Source organism: Acomys russatus, chromosome 31 (assembly GCF_903995435.1).
Source record: "Acomys russatus chromosome 31, mAcoRus1.1, whole genome shotgun sequence".
In the NCBI taxonomy this organism is placed as follows: Eukaryota; Metazoa; Chordata; class Mammalia; order Rodentia; family Muridae; genus Acomys; species Acomys russatus.
Window position 1 is genome coordinate 2887310 of NC_067167.1, and position 20531 is coordinate 2907840.

At 43.0% G+C, this 20531-nt stretch overlaps 1 protein-coding gene across 1 annotated transcript; it reads right to left on the bottom strand.

Moving 5' to 3' along the window:
• Positions 1-8880: 8880 nt before the first annotated feature.
• On the bottom strand, positions 8881-17209 carry LOC127212640 (zinc finger protein 431-like). Its single transcript, XM_051172728.1, has 4 exons — positions 17066-17209; positions 11505-11766; positions 11378-11438; positions 8881-10657 (listed from the first exon to the last, which is right to left on the bottom strand). Exons 1-4 carry the CDS (start codon positions 17105-17107, stop codon positions 8935-8937), a joined length of 2088 nt encoding a protein of 695 aa, XP_051028685.1. The 5' UTR covers positions 17108-17209; the 3' UTR covers positions 8881-8934.
• Between the last annotated feature and the right edge of the window lie 3322 nt (positions 17210-20531).

Here is a 20531-nt window from a genome sequence, read left to right on the forward strand (position 1 = left end):
TCCTCTTAGCAGTAGTTTCATAGTGTCTCATAAGTTTGTTATGTTGTATCTTCATTTTCATTGAATTCCAGAAAGTCTTTAAATTTTTTATTTCCTCCTTGACCCAGTGATCATTGAGTAGAGAGTTGTTCAGTTTGCATGAGTTTGTAGGCATTTTGTTGTTTCTGTTGTTGTTGAAGCCCAGCTTTAACCCATGGTGGTCTGAGAGAATATGAGTGTGATTTCAATTTTCTTGTATCTGTTGAGGCTTGCTTTGTAACCAAGTATGTGATAAGTTTTGGAGAATGTCCTGTGGGGTGCTTAGAAGAAGGCATATTCTTTTTTTGTTTGGATGGAATGTTCTGCAGAGATATGTTAGGTCCAACTGACTCATAACATTGGTTACTTTCATCATTTCTCTGTTTAAGCTTCTGTCTCAGTTATCTGTCCACTAATGAGAGATGAGTGATGAAGTCTCCTACTATTAAGATGTGGGGATTACTGTGTGGTTTAAGCTTTAGTAATACTTATTTTAAGATTATGTGTGCCCTTACATTTGGTGCATACGTGTTCAGAATTGATACATCATCTTGATGGATTTTTCCTTTGATGAGTGTGAAGTGTCTTTCCCCATCTCTTTTGATTAGTTCTGGTTAAAAGTCTATTTTATTAAATATTATAATAGCTTACCAGCTTCCTTCCTGTGTCTGTTTGCTTTAGGAAACCTTTTTCCAGCCTTTTACGCTGAGGTAATGTTTATATTTGTTGCTGATATTTGTCTCTGGTATGCAGCAGAATGATGGATCCTGTTTTTACAACCATTCTGTTAGCCTGTGTCTTTTTATTGGTGAATTGAGGCCTTTGATGTCTAGAGATATTAATGACCAAAGACTGTTAATACCTGTTATTTTGTAGTAGTAGTAGTTGTTGTTGTTGTGTGTGTGTGTGTGTGTGTGTGTTCTTTTGTTTTTACTGGTGTGGAATCATTCATTTCCTGTGTTTTCTTGGATCTAGTTACCCTCATTAGGATGGAATTTTTCTTCTAGTATTTTCTGTATGGCTGGATTTGTGGATAGATATGGTTTAAATTTCTTCCCTGGGCCCTTCTGGCTTTTAAACTCTCTGATAATAATTCAGTTGTCATTCTGATAGGTCTGTGTTGGGGACGGGCTATATGGCCAATGTTCTTTCAACTTGTTAGAGCCTAGGTTCCTATTTCTCCAGCGGTCTGTCATTTGCCAGAAACCAGCTGACCCTGTCGTGGTTCAGCAGTTAGACACCTGTTGTGGTTTATTGTGGGGGACAATCATTCTAAGACCCCCGAGCTCATAGTAAGAGCTACTCCTATCTGGCTATAAACTAGCTTTTCCAGTAAGACTACTGGTAAAATCAGATTAAAGGCCAGCTGTCTGCGAGCAGCATTCTGGGAACTTTTTCCTGACTAACCAGGTCTTTTACAACTTCCCTTTCTCTCTGGAATTTCTTCCTTTTCTGTGATTATAGCAGCTGTAAAGGTAGATACCTGCTGGAGCATTCCAGAGTTAGGTATCCATAGCAACCCTTGCTTACACAAATACCCATGCCCCCCATATCTATAAAAACTCTGTAAAATTTTTCAATAAACGGGGCTTATCAGAATCCAGACTTGCCCTCATTTCTTTGTGTCTCCTGGCCCCCCACTTGTCTGCCCCCTCCTCAGGTACCCATTGAAGACCCCGAGGGCCAGGTCAGGTCTGCCTTTTTATGTTGCCTTGCCTTTTTCTCTTGCAGCTTTTAATATTCTTTCTTTGTTCTGTAGGTTTAGCATTTTAATTATTATTGGCTGGAAGATTTTCTTTTCTGGCCCAGAATAATTGATGTTTTATATGCTTCTTGTATATTTATAGGCATGTCTTTCTTTAGGTTGGGGAAATTTTCCTTTGTTGAAAACATTTTCTGGTTCTGGGAGCTGGGACTCTTCACCTTTTTAAATATCTATTATTCGTACATTAGACCTTTTCATAATATCAAAGATTTCCTGGATGTTTTGTATTTGGCATTTTTTTTTTTAATTTAACATTTTCTTTGACTGATGTATCAACTTTTTGTATTGTATGTTCTACATCTGAGGTTCCCTCTTCCATCTCTTGGATTCCGTTAGAGATCCTTGCATCTGTTATTCCTGTTGCTTTCCCCAGGATTTCTATCTCCAGGATACCTTCAGATTTTACACTCTTTATTCCTTCTACTTTTACTTTCAGTTTTATTGATTTCTTTCACTGGTTTAATTGTGTTTTCCTGTATTTCTTGAAGGGATTTATTCATTTCTCCTTTAGAGACCTCTATCATCTTTTTAAAAAATATATTTTATTAATTTTATTTATATTATATCTCAATTGTTATCCCATCCCCTGTATCCTCCCATTCCTCCCTCCCTCCCATTTTCTCCTTACCCCATTTCCCTATGACTGTGACTGAGGGGGACCTCTTCCCCCTGTATATGCTCATAGGGTATCAAGTTTCTTCTTGGTGACCCCTATCATCTTTATGAGACTGGATCTAAGGTAATTTTCTCTTTCCTCAGTTATGTTAATATTCTGGGCTTGTTGTAGTATACTTGGGTTCTGGTGTTGCCATATTGCTCAGACTCTTGTTATGTATGCTCTTCTGTTGGCCTTTAGCCATCTGGTTGTCTCTGGTATTGAATAGTGGTCATCCTTGGGGGCCACTGGCTTCCAGAAATGCACATAGGTGTGAGGGCCTCAGTGGCCACCTGGAGAAGACAGGTGTGATCTCCACAAGCCGACCCCCTACTTGCACCAGGCTACTGGGCAAATACAGCAGCAGCAAGCTACGCCTAGCACCCTGTGCCTTCCATCTACTGAGCCTTACCCCTATATGCATTCTGGAAGTGACCACTATACACTAGGGAAAACACAGCAGTGGTGAGCTATGCCTGGCCTCCTGCACCCTCCATCTACAATGGGAACTACTAACTCCAAGGCAAGTAAATAAGGCAATGCAAAATCACAATGCATAGGTCCAGAAGGCGTAGCGGCAGCTCCATTGCCGTATGTTACTTATGCTCCTATTAATCTCTGGGGAACAGATATTCTACAAGAAAATACTATTAGTCTCAAGCAGAAGATATGGGAAGGGAGCCTTGGGAACAGCTGGAGGGACAGCATACAGCTCCTGTACTGCAAACAGCGTGGGCAAAGGCCCTGAGGCAGGGCAGAGACTGGACTGTTGGAAAGTCATTGAGGGGCCTGAGTGTCAGGAGCAAAGGGAGGGCAGGGAAGAGAGGGAGAAGGAAGGATGGGTAGCATTAGGACCCCAGGGAATTGCTCCCTCATCCAAACAGCATGCTCTGCAGCCTCCTAAGCTCCTTCCTCCTCTGTTCCTTGTGATGTTCCAGGCTCTTCTCCAGGACCCACCCTTTCTCCTGCCTCAGGCACACAACCTTAGTATAAGCCTCCTGTACCCATCACCAGGGAATACCACCTTAAGTGAGGTCTCTAGGGCTGCACCATCTTGAGTTGCAGGCAGAACGCCATACCACCCTAGGCTACCCCAGCTCTTATGGGAACAGGTGTGCTTAGATGGAGGCATGAGGAAATGCCTCTTCTTTGAGGCCCCTCACTCTTCTTCATGGTTGGACACTGAGTTCTTGGCACAGGGGAAGACCGGACATGGAGGCCAGGCCAGGATCCAGACAGGGGGGGGGGGTACAATGTTGAACTCTTGCCTCATGCTTTGCACAGCGAGTGTGCTTTCCCTGTGGGCCCCTCCTGCAGTTCCTTTATAAGTGATTTGCATGAAAGCCTTGAGTCCCCCTTTTCCTGGGCTTTTTCACATGTGTATTTTGTTCTATGGAGTGTCCAGGTGGGGAAAGGTTTCCAGTCTTTCTCTTCCAATTGGCTTCTCTTCTTGTTTGTTTGTTTGTTTGTGATGAGACAGGGTCTCGTGTAATCCAAGAAGACCTGAAACTCAGCAGTGTGGCTGAGGATGACCTCAAATTCCTGAGCCTCCCACTGTTGCCTCCCGAGTGCTGGATGACAAAAGCGAGCCAGCATACCTAGGTTTTGCTATGCTGATGATGGAGGACAGGGCTCTGCAGGCAAGCAGTCTGCTAACTGAGCTTCAGCCACAGCCCCTGGATTCCTTCACATCTTAGACTTGATGCCTCTCTCTGCACAGCCCCATGTTCCTCAGGCAATATTAGCATACCACACTTGGCCAAGAAATGGATCGTGACAAACCCATCAGTGAGATTCTGGAGTCTGTGCTGGAAATACATAAATTATAAAATCACAAAATTGTTCTCCCTTGGGCTGTCTGTTGCTTTTAAGGAGATGGAAACTGAGCATCTTGACTCACTCGTGCAATCTCACCACTTAGAATGCTGAGGCAGGAGGATTCCATGAGTTCCACCCCAGTCAGAGGTATATAGCAAGTGCAGGTCAGTGTACACTACAGTGCAATAAAAAATAAATGAACACAGCGATGGAATGGAAAGAGTCCAACCTTTCTAAACCATGGACTCAGAATCACTTCACCCTGGTGCTTTAGCATTGGTGGGTGAAGACTATTAGTACTGACAGTAGCAAGAGCTCTGTCATTACCAAACCCACAGAGAAGAACTTGGTACTGTTACATTTTTAAAAATGCATTTGTGTATTATTTCTCCTGGGTGGGTATAAATGTGTACACACATGCTGCTGGGTGGAAAGTGGCTCTACATTCCACAGTGCACCTGTAGAGGTCAGAGGACAGTGTGCAGGAATTGGTACTCTATGGATTCCAAGTGGAGCTCAGGTCACAAGGGTTGGCTGTAAGCACCTTGAAGCAGCCTCACCAGCACAGGAACTGGTCTCCTAAGTTGCTCTTTTTCTTGACAATTATGAGCAAATGATCTTGGTGGAATAATATAGTAAATTCAGAGACCCTTATAGTGTCTTTTTTAAACCTAATTTAAATATATTTCACACAACTGATCTATCTGCCATATCAAGTGAATATCCCTTCACAGTTTTCTTCAGCCAAGAAGGTTTCCAAGTCTCAGATTGTTTAAACTACACAGGCCAATCTAAAGGCAGTTCAGAATGCTCTGTAGACAAATGTTTCTGGGATCTTGAACATATATTGCCTGTGGGACAAATTTTAGTTTCATTAATTATTTACTTTACATCCCAATCAGACCTTCCCCTACATACTTTCCTCAATCCACCTGACCTTTCACCTCAGACAAGAGGAGGCCTCCCATGGACATCAATTTGCCCTGGCATTCCAAATTACAGCACAACTGGGAATATCTAGTACTGAGGCTAGACAAGGCCATCCTCTTAGAGGAAAGGGAACCGGAGGCAATAATCACAGTCAGAGGCAGCCCCTCCCCCTGCTGGTAGAGGTCCTACATGAAGACCAAGATGAGAATGGGCTACATATGTGTAGGGGGCCTCGGTCTTCCCAGGCATGCTCTCTGGTTGGTGGTTCAATCTCTGTGAGCCCCTGTGGAACCAGGATAATTGATTTTGTAGGTTTTCTCCTGCTGTCCTTGACCTCTCTAGTTCCTTCAGTCCTTCCCCAAATTTCCGAACATCACATCATTAGAGGCGATAACAGCCACCGGGAAAATTATGTCTCTGCTAGAGCACAAGCTAGACCACAGTCAACTGCTGTGAAGCTCTTCCTTATCTCTACGGCTGGGATTAAAGCAAAAACACATCCTCATAACATTTCCCCTTTTTAAAGAATCCAAGATTACAAATTTCTTACTACATTTAGCTTTTAATAGAAAACTATCTATAATGGGATATATGGTTGTTTGGTTTTGGGGATTTTTGTTTTTAGTGATGTTTTGAGTTTTGTTTGTTGTTTTGCATTTAAAAAAAAAAAGAAAAACATGGGGTCTCTCTACATAGCTATGCCATCCTGCAACTCAGTATGTGGTCCAAACTGGACTAAAATTCAGTGAAATTCTCTTGCCTGTCACCCAAATGCTACAGTTATAGGCCTGTGTCACTATACCCAGCTGAGATAAAAAACAAACAAACAAACAAAAACCCATCTTTGATTTTATAATGAAAGTACAATGTAAGATTTAAACAAGAACCATTATTCTTTTCATGAACAGAAACGCATCTTAGAATACTACTATTAATAATGACTGTGAATAATACATTCTCAATATTTTTGTTGTTTTCCTCGCTTTCCTAACGTCACCTTTAATAACTTTTATCTGTGTGTATGCACCTGACCCAGTGTGTATGGGCCAATCAGATGACAGCTTTCAGGTGTCTAGTCCCTATTTCCTCTAGGTATGTTTTAAAAGATCATGCCCAGGTAGTCAAGTTTTGCAGCAAGTGTCTTCAATGGGTGAGTGAACTTGTTTGCCCTTTTACGTTTCTAAAATATGTATGTATGTATGCATGCACATATGTTTATGTTGTTGTGTGTGCACTTATGTTACCACCCAAGTGTAGTGATCAGAAGAAAACTTTTATAAGTGATAGGAGTTTCTCAGACATTGAACTCAGGTCATCACGCCTAGCACTGAGACAATTCTGTCATTCATTTGTGTTTCTGAGAAAGTGTTAAGAACAAATGTTTATTTCACAGGATAAACTAACGTCGTTTGACTTGCCAGTCTCCCTCTTTGGTTCTCTGTTGTCCCGGGGATGGGATGCTCTGCATGGAGGAGGTGGACATGGGTGCACCTTTACACTGCAGCCTGGGATGACGCAGCAAGCCAGTTGCTTCCCTGGTTAAGGAGCAGGCAGATCAGTGGGTTCTACAGCAGAGGGCGCCCAGGTTCCCACCTTCCTCTGCAGGACAAGCCTCTGTTTCTGCACCTCTTCGTGTAAGGGAAGGGAATCTGAGACTTGAAGGAGTGCTAGGTAGCTGAGTGTGCTTCGCCAAAGTGTGACAGCCAAGAAACAAAAACCTAGGTTTTAATTCACATACTATGTTCCACCGTTCCACCTAAAAACAAGAATCTGAGCTAAGCTAAAGATAAAAGGGATCAAAAGAGAACAAGGACAAAGCACAAAAGAAAACAGAACAAAAGAAAAGGATGAGAGAGTGCTCCGAACTTGGGGACCCCACGTTTTTAAAGCCCTGGGCTGTAAAATGTAAAGGACATGCTCAGGATATCTCCTAGGCCTTGTCTACATGATGGGTAACTCAGAGGCAGCTTTGAAGTGTTTTATCAAACAGAACCAGGTTAGTCCACCTTTAGGCCAAATGGGATCTTATGGTTGCTTTCTGGAGACAGGAGGGAGGGCTTCCTCTTTCCACACACAGGTAAACTGGCTTCTCCAGATAGGAGCTGACTCAGATCTCTGCCCAGCAAAGTGCCACATAACATACCCCATAAAAATGGATGGCAGTGCAAATATCTTCATTTGCAAACAGATTTTATTACTCAAATTATTTTGTGTTCCTCTATCCTTGGATGACAATTTGTATACAATTTGAAAACAAGACAATATTTTAACGAAGAAATGGTTCTACTAATATTACATGAGCAACAGTGAGATGGCTCAGTGGGGGGAAAATGTGCTTGGTGCGCAAGGTTTTACTGCACTTATTAGATTCATGGTGTCTCTTTGGTTGGAATTCTTTCATGCCTTTGAAGAAACCTGAACATGCAGAGGCATTATCATATTGATTACATTCATAGAGTTTCTTCCCAGTATGAGTACTTTGATGAGTCTGAAAATCACAGTGATCTGCTAATGTTTTACTGCAACAATTACACCCACAGGGTTTCTCTCAGAGATGACATTTTCTGTGATTACGAACACTAACATAATATGCAAAGACTTCACCACATTGACTGCAGTCTCCCATTGACCAGCTTCAGGTGACAGAAGAGAAAGTCTTGGTGGTTCCGTGGTAGGGAGAATGGAGCAGGCAGTGAACAGCCAGTGAAAATAACCAGCTGTTGGTTAACAATTAGTTAGCAGAACTAATTGTTGAAAAGAGATTGAGGATTGGAGGAGAAAAGAAATATTAAGGCCCAAGCATATATTGCAGTGCAAACTGAAAGGTCTTCTAGCCCAGGAGAACTTTATTTTTCTTCTGTCCCCTTTTTCTGTCTCATCTCTTTGGGCTAACGCCAGTACTTTATTTAAAGTGAAGTTCAATTTTTTTTCATTACATATCGTATCACTTTTTTTCATCTTTTACAATCAGTAGAGCATTTAAAAATTAACAGAGCAAGAAAACAATCTAACAAAGAAATACAAACAATTCTCTATACCCAACAATAAAGTACATAGCAAAAATCAATCAATGTCCAACCAATGGTCAGCATGACCTGATTATTATTTCTTAAACAATACTCGGGAAAGTATAATCATAAAGCTCCCTGGGCTTAAGCCACTGTGTTTACATGATCATAGCAACATATCTTGAAACTACATGTCCTTAACACAGAAAAGGTTTGACTTGCTGCCAGGCCCAAACCAACAGGTGTGCTATCCATCTTTATCCAAGGCTAGGCTGACTGATAATGGTCCTCTACTGTAAAATACCTGCAAGTTAACTGCCAAGACATCCTCTGTTATAAAATATCTATGAAACATGACATTCCAAGCCTACCTTTCAAAGCAGATTCTAAAGTTTTACTTTTCTACAGCTAACAATAGCTAACCAGGTACTGTTACATCAAAGCCCTAACTTTCTTTTCAAGCAGTTTCTGCCTGGTTGCTCACAATGCCCTCTTTCAACACTCTCAGTGGGGAAATTTTTTCCAGTGAATTTCATTAGTTCTAAAGTCATAATGTAAATGAGAAATAGAAAGGCAGTTTTAGGAGAAAAAGCAGATATCAAATTAGTATTTAGGTAAAATCATTCCATATATAGATATAGACCATAAATAATAGTTAAGGACAGTGCTGATCAGCCAGGGATCTTTGAACCTTTGTCAAGCAAAGCCTCCACAACTTGTCCTCGTGTCTGTGACAACATTCATATCATTTCTCCAGTATGACGTCTTTTGTGTGTATAAAGACTACTGGGACATGAAAAGGCTTTACCACACTGAGTACATTCATACGGTTTCTCTCCAGTATGGCATCTTTTGTGTGTATAAAGATTACTGCGAAATGAAAAGGCTTTACCACATTGAGTACATTCATACGGTTTCTCTCCAGTATGACTTCTTTTGTGTACATGAAGATAACTGCGACGTGCAAAGGCTTTGCCACACTGAGTACATTCAAATGGTTTCTCTCCGGTATGAATTCTTTTGTGTTTTCTGAGATATACGCGACTTGCAAAGGCTTTATCACATTGATTACATGCATAGGGTTTTTCTCCAGTATGAATTCGTTCATGTATTTGAAGATCACACTTTAATGCAAAGTTTTTACCACACTGGTTACAGCCATAGGGTTTCTCTCCAGTATGAATTTTTTCATGCCTGTGAAGTTTACACTTCAGTGCAAAGGCTTTACCACACTGATTACATCCATAGGGTTTCTCTCCAGTATGATGTTTTTCATGATTCTGAAGATTAGTACGACTTGCAAAGGCTTTTCCACATTGATTACATTCATAGGGTTTCTCTCCAGTGTGAGTTCTTTCATGTACTTGAAGATTACTGCGACATGCAAAGACTTTACCACACTGATTACATTCATAGGGCTTCCCTCCAGTGTGAGTTATTTCATGTACTTGAAGATTACTGTGACTTGTGAAGGCTTTACCACATTGATCACCTGCATATGGTTTCTCTCCCATATGCATTATTTCATGTACTTGAAGATGACGGCGAGTTGAAAATGCTTTACCACATTCATTGCAATCAAAAGGCTTCTCTCCTGTATGAGTTCTTTTGTGTATTTGAAGAGCACCACGGCGTGCAAATGCTTTGCCACATTCATTGCAATTATAGGGTTTCTCTCCTGTATGAATTATTTTATGCCTATGCAGGACACTCTGACGTGTAAAGGCTTTACCACACTGATTACATGCATAGGGTTTCTCTCCAGTGTGATGTTTTTCATGATTTTGAAGACTTGCACGACTTGCAAAGTCTTTATCACAGTGATTACATTTAAAGGGTTTCTCTCCAGTGTGAGTTCTTTTGTGTATTTGAAGACTACTGTGACATGCAAAGGCTTTACCGCACTGATCACATAAATATGGTTTCTCTCCTGTATGTACTATTTCATGTACTTGAAGGTAATGGCGAGTTAAAAATGCTTTACCACATACATTGCAATTGTAGGGTTTCTCTCCCGTATGAGATCTTTTGTGTACTTGAAGAGAACCGCGATGTGCAAATGCTTTACCACATTCATTGCAATTATAGGGTTTTTCTCCTGTATGAGTTTTTTTGTGTTTTTGAAAAGAATTGCTATATGCAAAGGTTTTTCCACATTCACTGCAATTATAGGGTTTCTCACCCGTATGAATTCTTTTATGGATTGGAAGATAACTGCGACTTGTAAAGGATTTACCACATTCATTACATTCATAGAGTTTTTCTCTATTATGAGTTCTTTTATGTATTGTAAGATATTTGCGACTTGCAAAGGCTTTACCACATTGATTACATTCATAGGGTTTTCCTCTAGTATGAATTTTTTCATGTTTTCTAAGACTACTGAACTTTGCAGAGGCTTTACTGCATTGATTATGTTCACAGAGTTTCTCTTCAGTGTATACAGAGTGACTGATGTTATACCTATTAAAACAGAAATAACAAAAGGTTTTCACACTGTATTTACACAAGCTAACTTTTGGTTTCCCATAGGCATGTGCTATCGGGTTAAGCTTCCTCCATGACAACAACCTTCTTGAGCCCCATTAACTGTTCTTCTCACTAAACTTTTAAAATTCCCCAAAAGTATATGTAACACCAGCTTTTCTGCCTACTGTTTGCTTATAAAAGGTCTTGGACATACAGTAATGCCCTAATAAATGTGTATGGTTGTTATGATATTTGAATGGTTTGAAACTAAAGGGATTGACAAGTCTGGTTTGTTTGTTTGGTTTGGTTTTTTGTTTTTTGAAAAAGGGTTTCTCTCTGTGTAGCATGGCCCTGGAATTCACTCTGCAGACCAGGTTGGGATCAAACCCAGACATTCTTCTGCCTCTGTCTCCCAAATCCTCAGATTAAAGGCATGTGCCACCACTACCAAGCTGGATTGACAATTTTACAACACAGCTCTCTCCAGGCTATGGCTAAAATGATGTCATGCGTTAAAATATTGTTATTGCTAAAAAAAAAAAAAAAAAAATGCCTTCTGAACACAGGTCAGCTACCTGAAATTGAAGTACATGGTCTTGTGGCAATTTAATAATCATCAACATTCATAAAACTGTGCTTCTTTACACTCTGCTTTTCTTTAAAACATGAGGGCACATTAAAATATCTTCAGTGACACATTTGTATACAAATTACCTTCCACGTCTTCTAGAACGTTGACAGTGTTCTTCAATATTGCGGTCTTCCGATTTGTATCCTAAAACATAGTACCAAAAATTTTATGAAACATTATTGGATATTATGCAAATTTTAAGTTAGTATCTTTGGTGAACCTGAGACCAAGTCTGTTTATTCACCACATTGTTCCTCTTTGACAACAGAAATCTCAGAAATGCATGAATAGCCAAGGAATGCTTGTTCCCGTGTTTAAAAAGTGAAGGAAAACTAACACTCTTACCTACAGCTGTGAGGTTCCAGTAGGTCTCCAGCATCACATCTTTATAGAGATTCTTCTGGGAGGGATCCAGCAAAGCCCACTCTTCATGAGTGAAGCTTACATGGACATCCTCATAGGTCACTGCAGCCTAAAATATACCATATTTCATGTAATAGAAATGGTGAGACTTACTACACTACAAAAGTACATTTCATAGAGAATATGGTGTTCCACACATTTATTCCAGATCACAGAAATTCAAATGTAGCCACCAAGTCATGTTAGAAGGAAACAGAAAAGGAAGATCACACCTCCCATTTCTGGGCCCAAAGAATTCCATATGGCACGGCCAGAGACATGACAAATAACAGACAACACGGAGAGACCCAGATCCACACTATTGAGTTCTATCAGCAAAATCCTTAAAGACAAATGTGGATGGACACATTTAACCCCAGATCTCTGGAGGCAGAGATGAGTAAATTTCTGTGATTTCTAGGTCAGTCTAGTCTATGTAGTCACGTCCATAACATCCAGAGTAACAGTGAGTCCCTCTCCCAAATAAAAACTAAACAAAACAACAACAACAACAAAACAAACAAAGGCAGGAAGCCCACAGAAATGCACTTGCTTGGCCACATTCTTGTTTGCTCTGGTCTGTGAACCCTTAAAACACTATTATTCAGTACATTCATCAATCACCTGAAATTGATTACTGCAGAAATCTTTGATTATCTAAAATGCAGACAAAAATGAAAACTTTTAACCTCGTTACTGTGACCTCCCTTTCTCTACTCTGACAACAAGACCAAGCAAGTGGACAATAGACTCCAAATCTTATATCTCCCCAATAATAGTCTTGGGTCCAGTAAAACACTCATCCCCTTCTCTCTCTCTCTCTCTCTCTCTCTCTCTCTCTCTCTCTCTCTCTCTCTCTCTCTCTCTTTTCCTTTTTTCTGACTTGACTACCAGTAATCCCAGCACTGAGCAGCAGAGGCAGTTTTAGGTGTTAGTAATTCTCACTGACATAGTACAAGGCAAGCCTGGCATACTATGCTGGATAGTTTTGTGTCAAAAATGACACAGGGTGCAGTCATCTGCGAGGAGGGATCCTCAACTCAGAAAATGCCTCTGTAAGATTAGGCTGTAGGCAGGCCTCGCAGGCTTTTTTAAATTAGTGATTAATAGGGAGGGCCTAACCCATTGTGAGTGGAAGGACTAGGAGGTGAGGCCTTGTTGGAGTAGGTGTGGTCTTAGGGGAAGTGTGTGACTAGGGGCATGATCTGAGCTTCAAGGGCCTAAGTCAGGCCCACTGGCTTTCTCTCTTCCTGCTGCCTGTGGATGGAGAACTCTCAGCCACCTCTCCAACATGTCTGCCTGCATGCTGCCATGCTGCTGGCCATGAGAATGGACTCGACCTCTAAAACTGTAATCAAGCCCCAAACAAAGGTGTTCCTTTATAGGATTTGCCATGGACATGGTATCTCTTTACAAAGAACACTGCCTAAAACAAAAGTTGGCACCAGGAAGCAGAGTATTTCTCTGACAGGCCAGATCATAACACTTCTAGGCAGAAGGTGGACGTTGGGGCTTTTGATTAGGGAAGCCATTGAGTGCTTTAAATGGGGCTTTATGGGCCATGGTGGAAGAGCATAGCATACAGTGCTGCTGAGAGCGACGTAGATCAGGATGACCTGGCTCCAGCGTTTTCAAAGGAGAATATAAGTGGCCTAAAGAACATTCTTTTGATATTTTGGTGAATAATATGGCTGCTGTCTGCCCTTGTTCAAAAACTGTCCATGAGGCCAAATTGAAGAATTTGGATTAATGGCATTGGCAGAGGAGATTTCAATACAGCCTGGCAGTGACTCTGTCATATGGCTATTAGCGATTACTCTTATGGAGATTTATAGTGATGAACATGGAAAAATACAAAATGTACAACTTGAAAAGAAAAGGAACACGAGGCTTTATAATGGAGCTTAGTCCAGGTCACAGAAAGATTAAAACATTAAAGAAAAGTCTGATTCTAAATGGAATAAGGACAGTGGTGACCTCAGGTCAAGACCCCAACCAGCTAAACCTCCAGTTTGCGAAAAGGTATTAAAGAGTCTTAAACAGTGAAAGAAACCATGAAAAAAAGAAAGGAAGAAAAAAGCCCCAAGCAAACAAAAGAAGGCTTTCTTTCACGCTGAAGGCGAAGAAGGGAAAGAAGTTCCAGCCCCGGCATCAGGACTCAGCAGCTTTGGCCAAGGTTCTACTTTTAGAGCCAAGGACACACCAGTTGTGCAATCTCTCTCCATGACTAAGAAAGTCCTCTGAGGCAGGCATATGTCAAGGGTGTCCCTGGGTAGAGGCTCAGACAGCCCCTAACATGAAGCAGTAAAAGTGAAGTCTGGATTGTCTTGATGCCAGTGGAACCATGGGATACCAGTCAAGGAAACCAGTGGAACCAGCACAAGACAGACATGAGTTTTGCCCAATAGAGCTGAAAGCAGCTGGCGATCTGAACTGCACTTTAACATCAGAAATGGAGACACAGAGATCAGAGTTTGTCCAACTGCTTTTTGGTCCTTGCTTTGGTCTATTTACTCACTGTGGTTCTTTTCCACTATTTTAAAATAGTAATGTATATCCTATGCCATTGTATGTTAGAAGTATGGGGTTTCTTTTTATTTTGAATTTAATAAGATTAAAGTTGAGAGAATGCATGACTCTCAGAAGAGACTTTGAACTTTGAACTTTTACACAATGTTGGAGGTATGATGGACGATGAGAAGCTTTAGCATCAGACTGGCTGCATTGGGCATTGTGATATGATACAAGCCTATGCAGGCCAGGGGGTGGAATGTGGTGGAATGAAAGAGAAACGCTCCTGTCATAGATCTGAATGCTAAGTCAGGAGGGAGTGGCACTGCTTGGAGGGGATCAGAAGGTGTAGTCTTGTATAAAGAAGTGTGTCCTTTGGGGGTGAACTCTGAGGTTTTAAGGACCCAAGCCAGGCCTAGTGGCTTTCCTCCATCCCGCTGCGTGCATAAGCAGATGTAGAACTCTCTGGAACCATGTGTGCCTGCCTGCCACCAAGCTCCTCACCATGATGACAACAGAATAAAGCTATGAAACTGTAAGCAAATCCCACGTAAATGCTTACCATTATAACAGCTGTCAGGTGACTAAGTGCCATAGTTAGGGTTTCCATTGCTGTGAAGACACACCACGAACATGGCAACTCTTATAAAGAAAACATTTAACTGAGGTTGGCTTACAGTTTCAGAGGATTAATCCATTATCATCATGTCAAAAAACAAGGCAGCGTCCAGACAGAAAGGGTGATGGAGAAACTGAGAATCTACATCATGATCGGCAGGCAGCAAAAGAGGGGACTGTCTCACACTGGCCAGACTTGAACATACAGGACACCTCAAAACTGGCCGCCACAGTGACGTACTTTCTAGAACAAGGCCATACTTCCTCCAGCAAGGCCACACCTCCTAATAGTGCTACTCTCTCTGAGCCAAGCATTCACACACAGGAGTCTATGGGGGCCAAACCTAGTCTATCCACCACACTAAGCCAGATGCCAATACTTGGCTTTTTAAAAGGGATGAGCCGGGCGTGGTGGCGCACGCCTTTAATCCCAGCACTCGGGAGGCAGAGGCGGGTGGATCGCTGTGAGTTCGAGGCCAGCCTGGTCTACAAAGTGAGTCCAGGATGGCCAAGGCTACACAGAGAAACCCTGTCTCGAAAAACCAAAAAAAAAAAAAAAAAAAAAAAAAATTAAAAGGGATGAAAATAACTAAAGGACACTTAGGTATATTGACACTAAAACAGACTAAGTTCTTTCCTGGTGGAGGGAACGCCATTAATAAAGTACTGTATGACCTGCCCTGTATAAAACGTTAGCTGCTGAGTGCTGTATGCTGACAGACAGGCCACAGCCAAATGCCCTGTGTCTCAGTCCTCTCACCAGACTGAAGTGAGCCAACCAGGTTTGTATTTACCCATATGAGACAGTTGCCCACTTGGAAATTTCATTGGCCTGAGGTAACCTCCCCAAGTTGTACACTCACCCATTTGGTTTGCCTTCATTCATAGGGTATGAATTAATGCATGCTGGGAAAGTTCACAGAAGTCCCTCACCTGCCACATGAGAGGATATATAACAGAGACCCCTGCAGCTCACTGACTTAAACTTGAACCAACTGCAACCCAGCTACTGCATAGCCTGTTTACACCTGCTGTGTACACACAACTATTCTATTCTTGTCTGAAAAAAAAAAAAAACATGTTACACACACACACACTTTTCCTGTTACTGACATGGACAGTGCACTCAATGACTCAAATAGATATTTTTAGAACTGTGTGGGGCTACAATCTTTTAATCCTTGAATTCAGGAGGTTGACTCAGAAGAGCAGCAAGGCCTGTGTGGCTTCACAGAGTAGTCAGGAGGAGGCGACCTGAGTCTACATAAAAGATCTTGTCATAAATATATTTTTTCTGAAAGCCTGGAAGTGAAGCTATACTGGATTTAATGTGCCTTCCCAATGTGGAATCACACCATACACTTAGTGATTAGCAAATAAAAATCACTTTATAATAACAAGTCTCCAGCTCTGGCTAACAGTTTGCTAACTTATAGAACTATACGCCACAGGCTTATGCACTCCACATAGGCTGTCAATCTGGGCAATGCTGCTGATTGCCTGTGGTGGTGTGAATAAGAATGGTGCCACACACTCAAAGATTTCAATGCTTGGTCATTAGGGAGTGGGCCTACTTGACAAGGATTAGGACCGTTAGCCATGTTGGAGTAGGTCTTGCCTTGTTAGAGGAAGTGTGTCATTTGAGGTGGGATTTGGAATTTCAAATGCTCAAGCCAGGCCTAGTGTCTCTCTTCCCGCTGCCTGATCTGGATTGAAAACTCTCAGCCACCTCTCCAGCACTGTGTTTGCCTCTGAGCCACCATACTCCCAACCCTGATGATAATGGAATGAAATTTCTGAAACTGGAAGCAAGCCCTGAATGAATGATTTCCTTTATGAGAATTGTCATGGTCATTGTGCCTCTTTATAGCAAAGAAGTCTGACTAAACACTGCCCTGATCTCATAGCTTGCTGAGATTGCTTTCTTACACAACTCAAGACCACCTGCCCAGGGTGGCACCAAACACGTGGAATCATTAATCAAGAAAACACCCTATACATTTGTCCACAGGCCAGTCTTACTCTAGCTTGTGTCAAGCTGACCAAATCTAATCAGCGAACCTACTGAGTATGCCAAAGAGATTTTTAATACAACCTTGATTCTCTTAACACTCAGTTTTCAGCATGTGCATGCAGACACACACAGACACACGCACACATACACAGAGACACATACAGACACACACACACACACACACACACACACACACACACACACCTTAGCAGTAAAGACCATTTACTGCTCTTGCAGAAGACCTGGGCTTGGTTCCCAGCACTAACATGGTGGCACAAAATTATCCTTAGATCCTGTTGCAGGGCGGCTGATACATTCTTCTGTCTTCTGAGGACACCAAACACCCACGTGATGAACACACATACATGGAAGCAAAACATTCAAGCACATGAAACAAATTAAAATTTAATTAGAAACACAGATTCCCATGCCTTTTATATGTCAGCATGGATAAAACGGCCAGAAATAAATAGAAATGTGACAAAAATCTGTAGTAAAAGCTATAACTGTAATTAAGAGAAACAAGGGAGTCATTCAAAGGAGAAAAGTCCCACGATCATAGGAAGGAAGCCTCAATATTCTTTCAGTACAGAATCTGAGCTATAGGCTCAACAAAAGTCCAATCGAAAGTCTAACAATTTATGCTATGAACATCAGAAAACTGAAGGCAAAAGGTCATCATGACTGAAAACCTGACAACACAAGACTGAATAAATCACACACACAGTGACATCACCTGACCTCAGAACTCCCCATACACCTGGAATAAAGACTGTGCTGTTTGGGAAAGAATAAAGAGATCAACAGAACATGAGAGATCAATTAGAGAGGAGAAAAACAATTAATATTAGGTCAATGCTGACGAATGAGGCCAGGAAACGCAGGAAGCCTGTCTTCCTAACACACTGGACCCCCGCGGCATCCACATGCTAATGTGTTAGTGACACAGACTTTCCACCTGCACAGAATTAACTGCAGACGGATCCTGCACCTGAGTGTCCAGTGCCCAGCGCAGAACTCCTAGAAGACTCTAGAGAAGCCAGGGCTCTGCGAGGCAGCGAGTCTGCCTTCCCTGGCAATGAAAGCCGCGCATGCGCGCGCCCCGCACAGGAACAGGTCAAGCCATGGGTTTCCACGCTGTGCGCAAGCGCAACCAGAGAACTAAGTCCGGATTCAGCCCGGGGAGATGACAGGAGCTCAGTGAAGAAACTGAATCACACCGGACGCCGCCGGCTCCCGCACCCCGGGACGAGCCCCACGCGCGCTCCCGCGGCTCCTCCCCGCGTGGGGACGGCGGCCCCGCTCACCATGGCGCGGATCCCGAGCTCGCCCCGCTCTCCTCACAGCTCCCGGCAGCGGGTCACGGCGCGGCACGCGGAACCCGAGAGCCTCCCGCAGAGGCGCGGAGCATTCATTATGGCGGACCGGAAGTGCCCGCCTCGAGGCCCTGATTGGCTAGTGAGGCCTGAGTGGCAGGAGCAGCTCCCTTAGGGACAGAGTACTGTGTGGTTCCAGCCCTGGCTTCCGCTCCTGGAACAGAACTCTGAAGACCCGCGGAGTTTGGCACTGCGGTGGAACTGGCGCCTGCACTGGAAAGTGGTCCCTGCACTATTCTGCACTCAGCAGGCGCTTCTCTTTCATCTCGGCACAGAGACTCTTAACTTCCGCAGATCATTACTCAGTGTGCTCTGCGTGATCCCCCTGTCTCAGCTGTGGTGACGTCCAGCCCATTCACACCAAAGTTAAACCACCAGGTTGACAGTCACCACCCATCAGCAATTTCAGTCAGGCAAAGCCAGGACTGCTCACAGCTCTCTCACTGCACATCGTGAGCCGAACACTTTCCCAGCCTTCTGTGGTGCCACCGCCCCAACATTTGCGAAGAGGAGACAGGACATCCAAAGTTTTAAACCAGATTGGTCTGGGACAGGAAACACCTGCAATTAGGGTCCCCAAAGGGGAGATTTCAGGGTGAGAACCTGGGATAAGAAGAAAAGAAAAAGGTTTGACATCGACTGTTGGTGGTGGCGCAGGCCTTTAAACCCAGCACTAAAGGCAGCAGAGGCAGCAGGCTTCTGAGTTGGAGGCCCAGCTGGTCTAGAGAGTTCCAGTCCAGGGAGAGCTACACAGAGAACCTATAAGAAAAGAAAACAAAGGTTGGAGTCTTGCATAAGATTATTTCATCCCTGCTTATCAGAACAGGGACCAGGAACTGTGTCATTTTAGGAGACTCCTGAAAGCCTGTGAGCACAAACCAAGATAACAAGAGTCATATGACCTCAGTTTTTCATGTTCCTCCTGCTTTCTTGGAAAGGAGTGAGTTTAGATTAGTCACTATTGCCTGCTGCTGTTTCTCAAAAAAAAAAAAAAAAAAAAAAAAAAAAGTTTGTGCTTGTCAGAAATAACATTTCTCCTCCTCCTCCTCCTCCTCCTCCTCCTCCTCCTCCTCCTCCTCCTTCTTCCTTTTTCTTGCCTGGCTGTGCTCATGGACCCTTTCTTTCTTTCTTTCTTTTTTTGTTTTTTTTTTTAACACATTTTTATTGGAAGATAAAATAATTCATATTACATCTCATTTTCTATCCCATTCCATACATCCTCCCATTCCTCCCTCCCTCCCACTTTCACCCCAATCCCCCTTCCCTATGACTGTGACCGAGGGGGACCTCCTCCCCCTGAATATGGTGCTAGGGTATCAAGTCTCTTCTTGGTAGTCCGCTATCCTTCCTCCGAGTGCCATTGGGCCTCCCCACCAAAGGAACATGGCCAAATATGGGGCACCAGAGATCCTGTGACAGTCAGTCCGCAGTCTCCACTTAACTGTGGAGAATGTTCTGTCCCTTGGTTAGATCTGGGTAGGGGTTTGATGATGACTGCATGTTTTGTCCTTGGTTGGTGCCTTTGATCAAGCAGAACCCCTGGGCTCAGATCCACCCATCATAATGTTCCTCTTGTAGGTTTCTAGGACCCTCTGGATCCACCTACTTCCCTATCCCCTATATTTTTCTCACCTAGAGTCTCAATAGGATGTTCTCACCTCTATCCCACTTTCCTGGTAGGTGCAGATTTTCATGGGACCTGCCCCTTGGGCTAGTCATGGACCCTTTCTTAAACCTCAGAGCACGTGCAGTCTGGGGTTCTGAATAGAGTTGGTGATTGCATGAGAATCCAGTCAGACTCAATCATCAACTGCTTTGTTTCAGATCCCATTACCTCTAGAGTGGTCATATGGCTCCACCCCTGACCACACCTCCATTCATTCCTGGGGGGTCCGAGGTGGGGTCTCCACCCCTGAGGCACAACTTTCAATATTGCATTGCACTCATATTTATTGCGTAATTGTATTATGGATCCAGAAGATCAAGCTGTTTTCTGAGTCCTCCTGCCTCTTCAGTGACATCATCCATCACCCAGTGTCTCACCCTGCTTATGTCTCTCTGTCTCTCATCTCTGTCTCTCTCTGTCTCTCTGTCTCTCTCCCTTTCTCTTTGTCTTTCTCCTCCTCTGAGCTTGTACACCTGGGTAGTTGTTTGTGATGTAAATGGCATACCGGAAGTCAGAACACATCATGTGGGTAGTGATGGGCATAAGAGGACCTGAGTGTAGGGAGCTGTGGGCTGATGGGTGAGCTGGGCACCTTTGCTAAGGCCCCAGGCTGGTCTCCCACTGTGTGTCCAGTCCTGTTCGTCCCCCTG

Excerpts from the sequence above, each read along its gene's own strand:
- LOC127212640 (XM_051172728.1), bottom strand. The coding sequence starts at position 17,107 with ATGTTAGTGCTGGGAACCAAGCCCAGGTCTTCTGCAAGAGCA. Across the intron at positions 11,767-17,065 it reads CCAGGTCTTCTGCAAGAGCA|GCTGCAGTGACCTATGAGGA; the intron begins GTAAATGGTCTT and ends GGTATATTTTAG. Across the intron at positions 11,439-11,504 it reads TTGGTCTCAGGTTCACCAAA|GATACAAATCGGAAGACCGC; the intron begins GATACTAACTTA and ends ACTATGTTTTAG.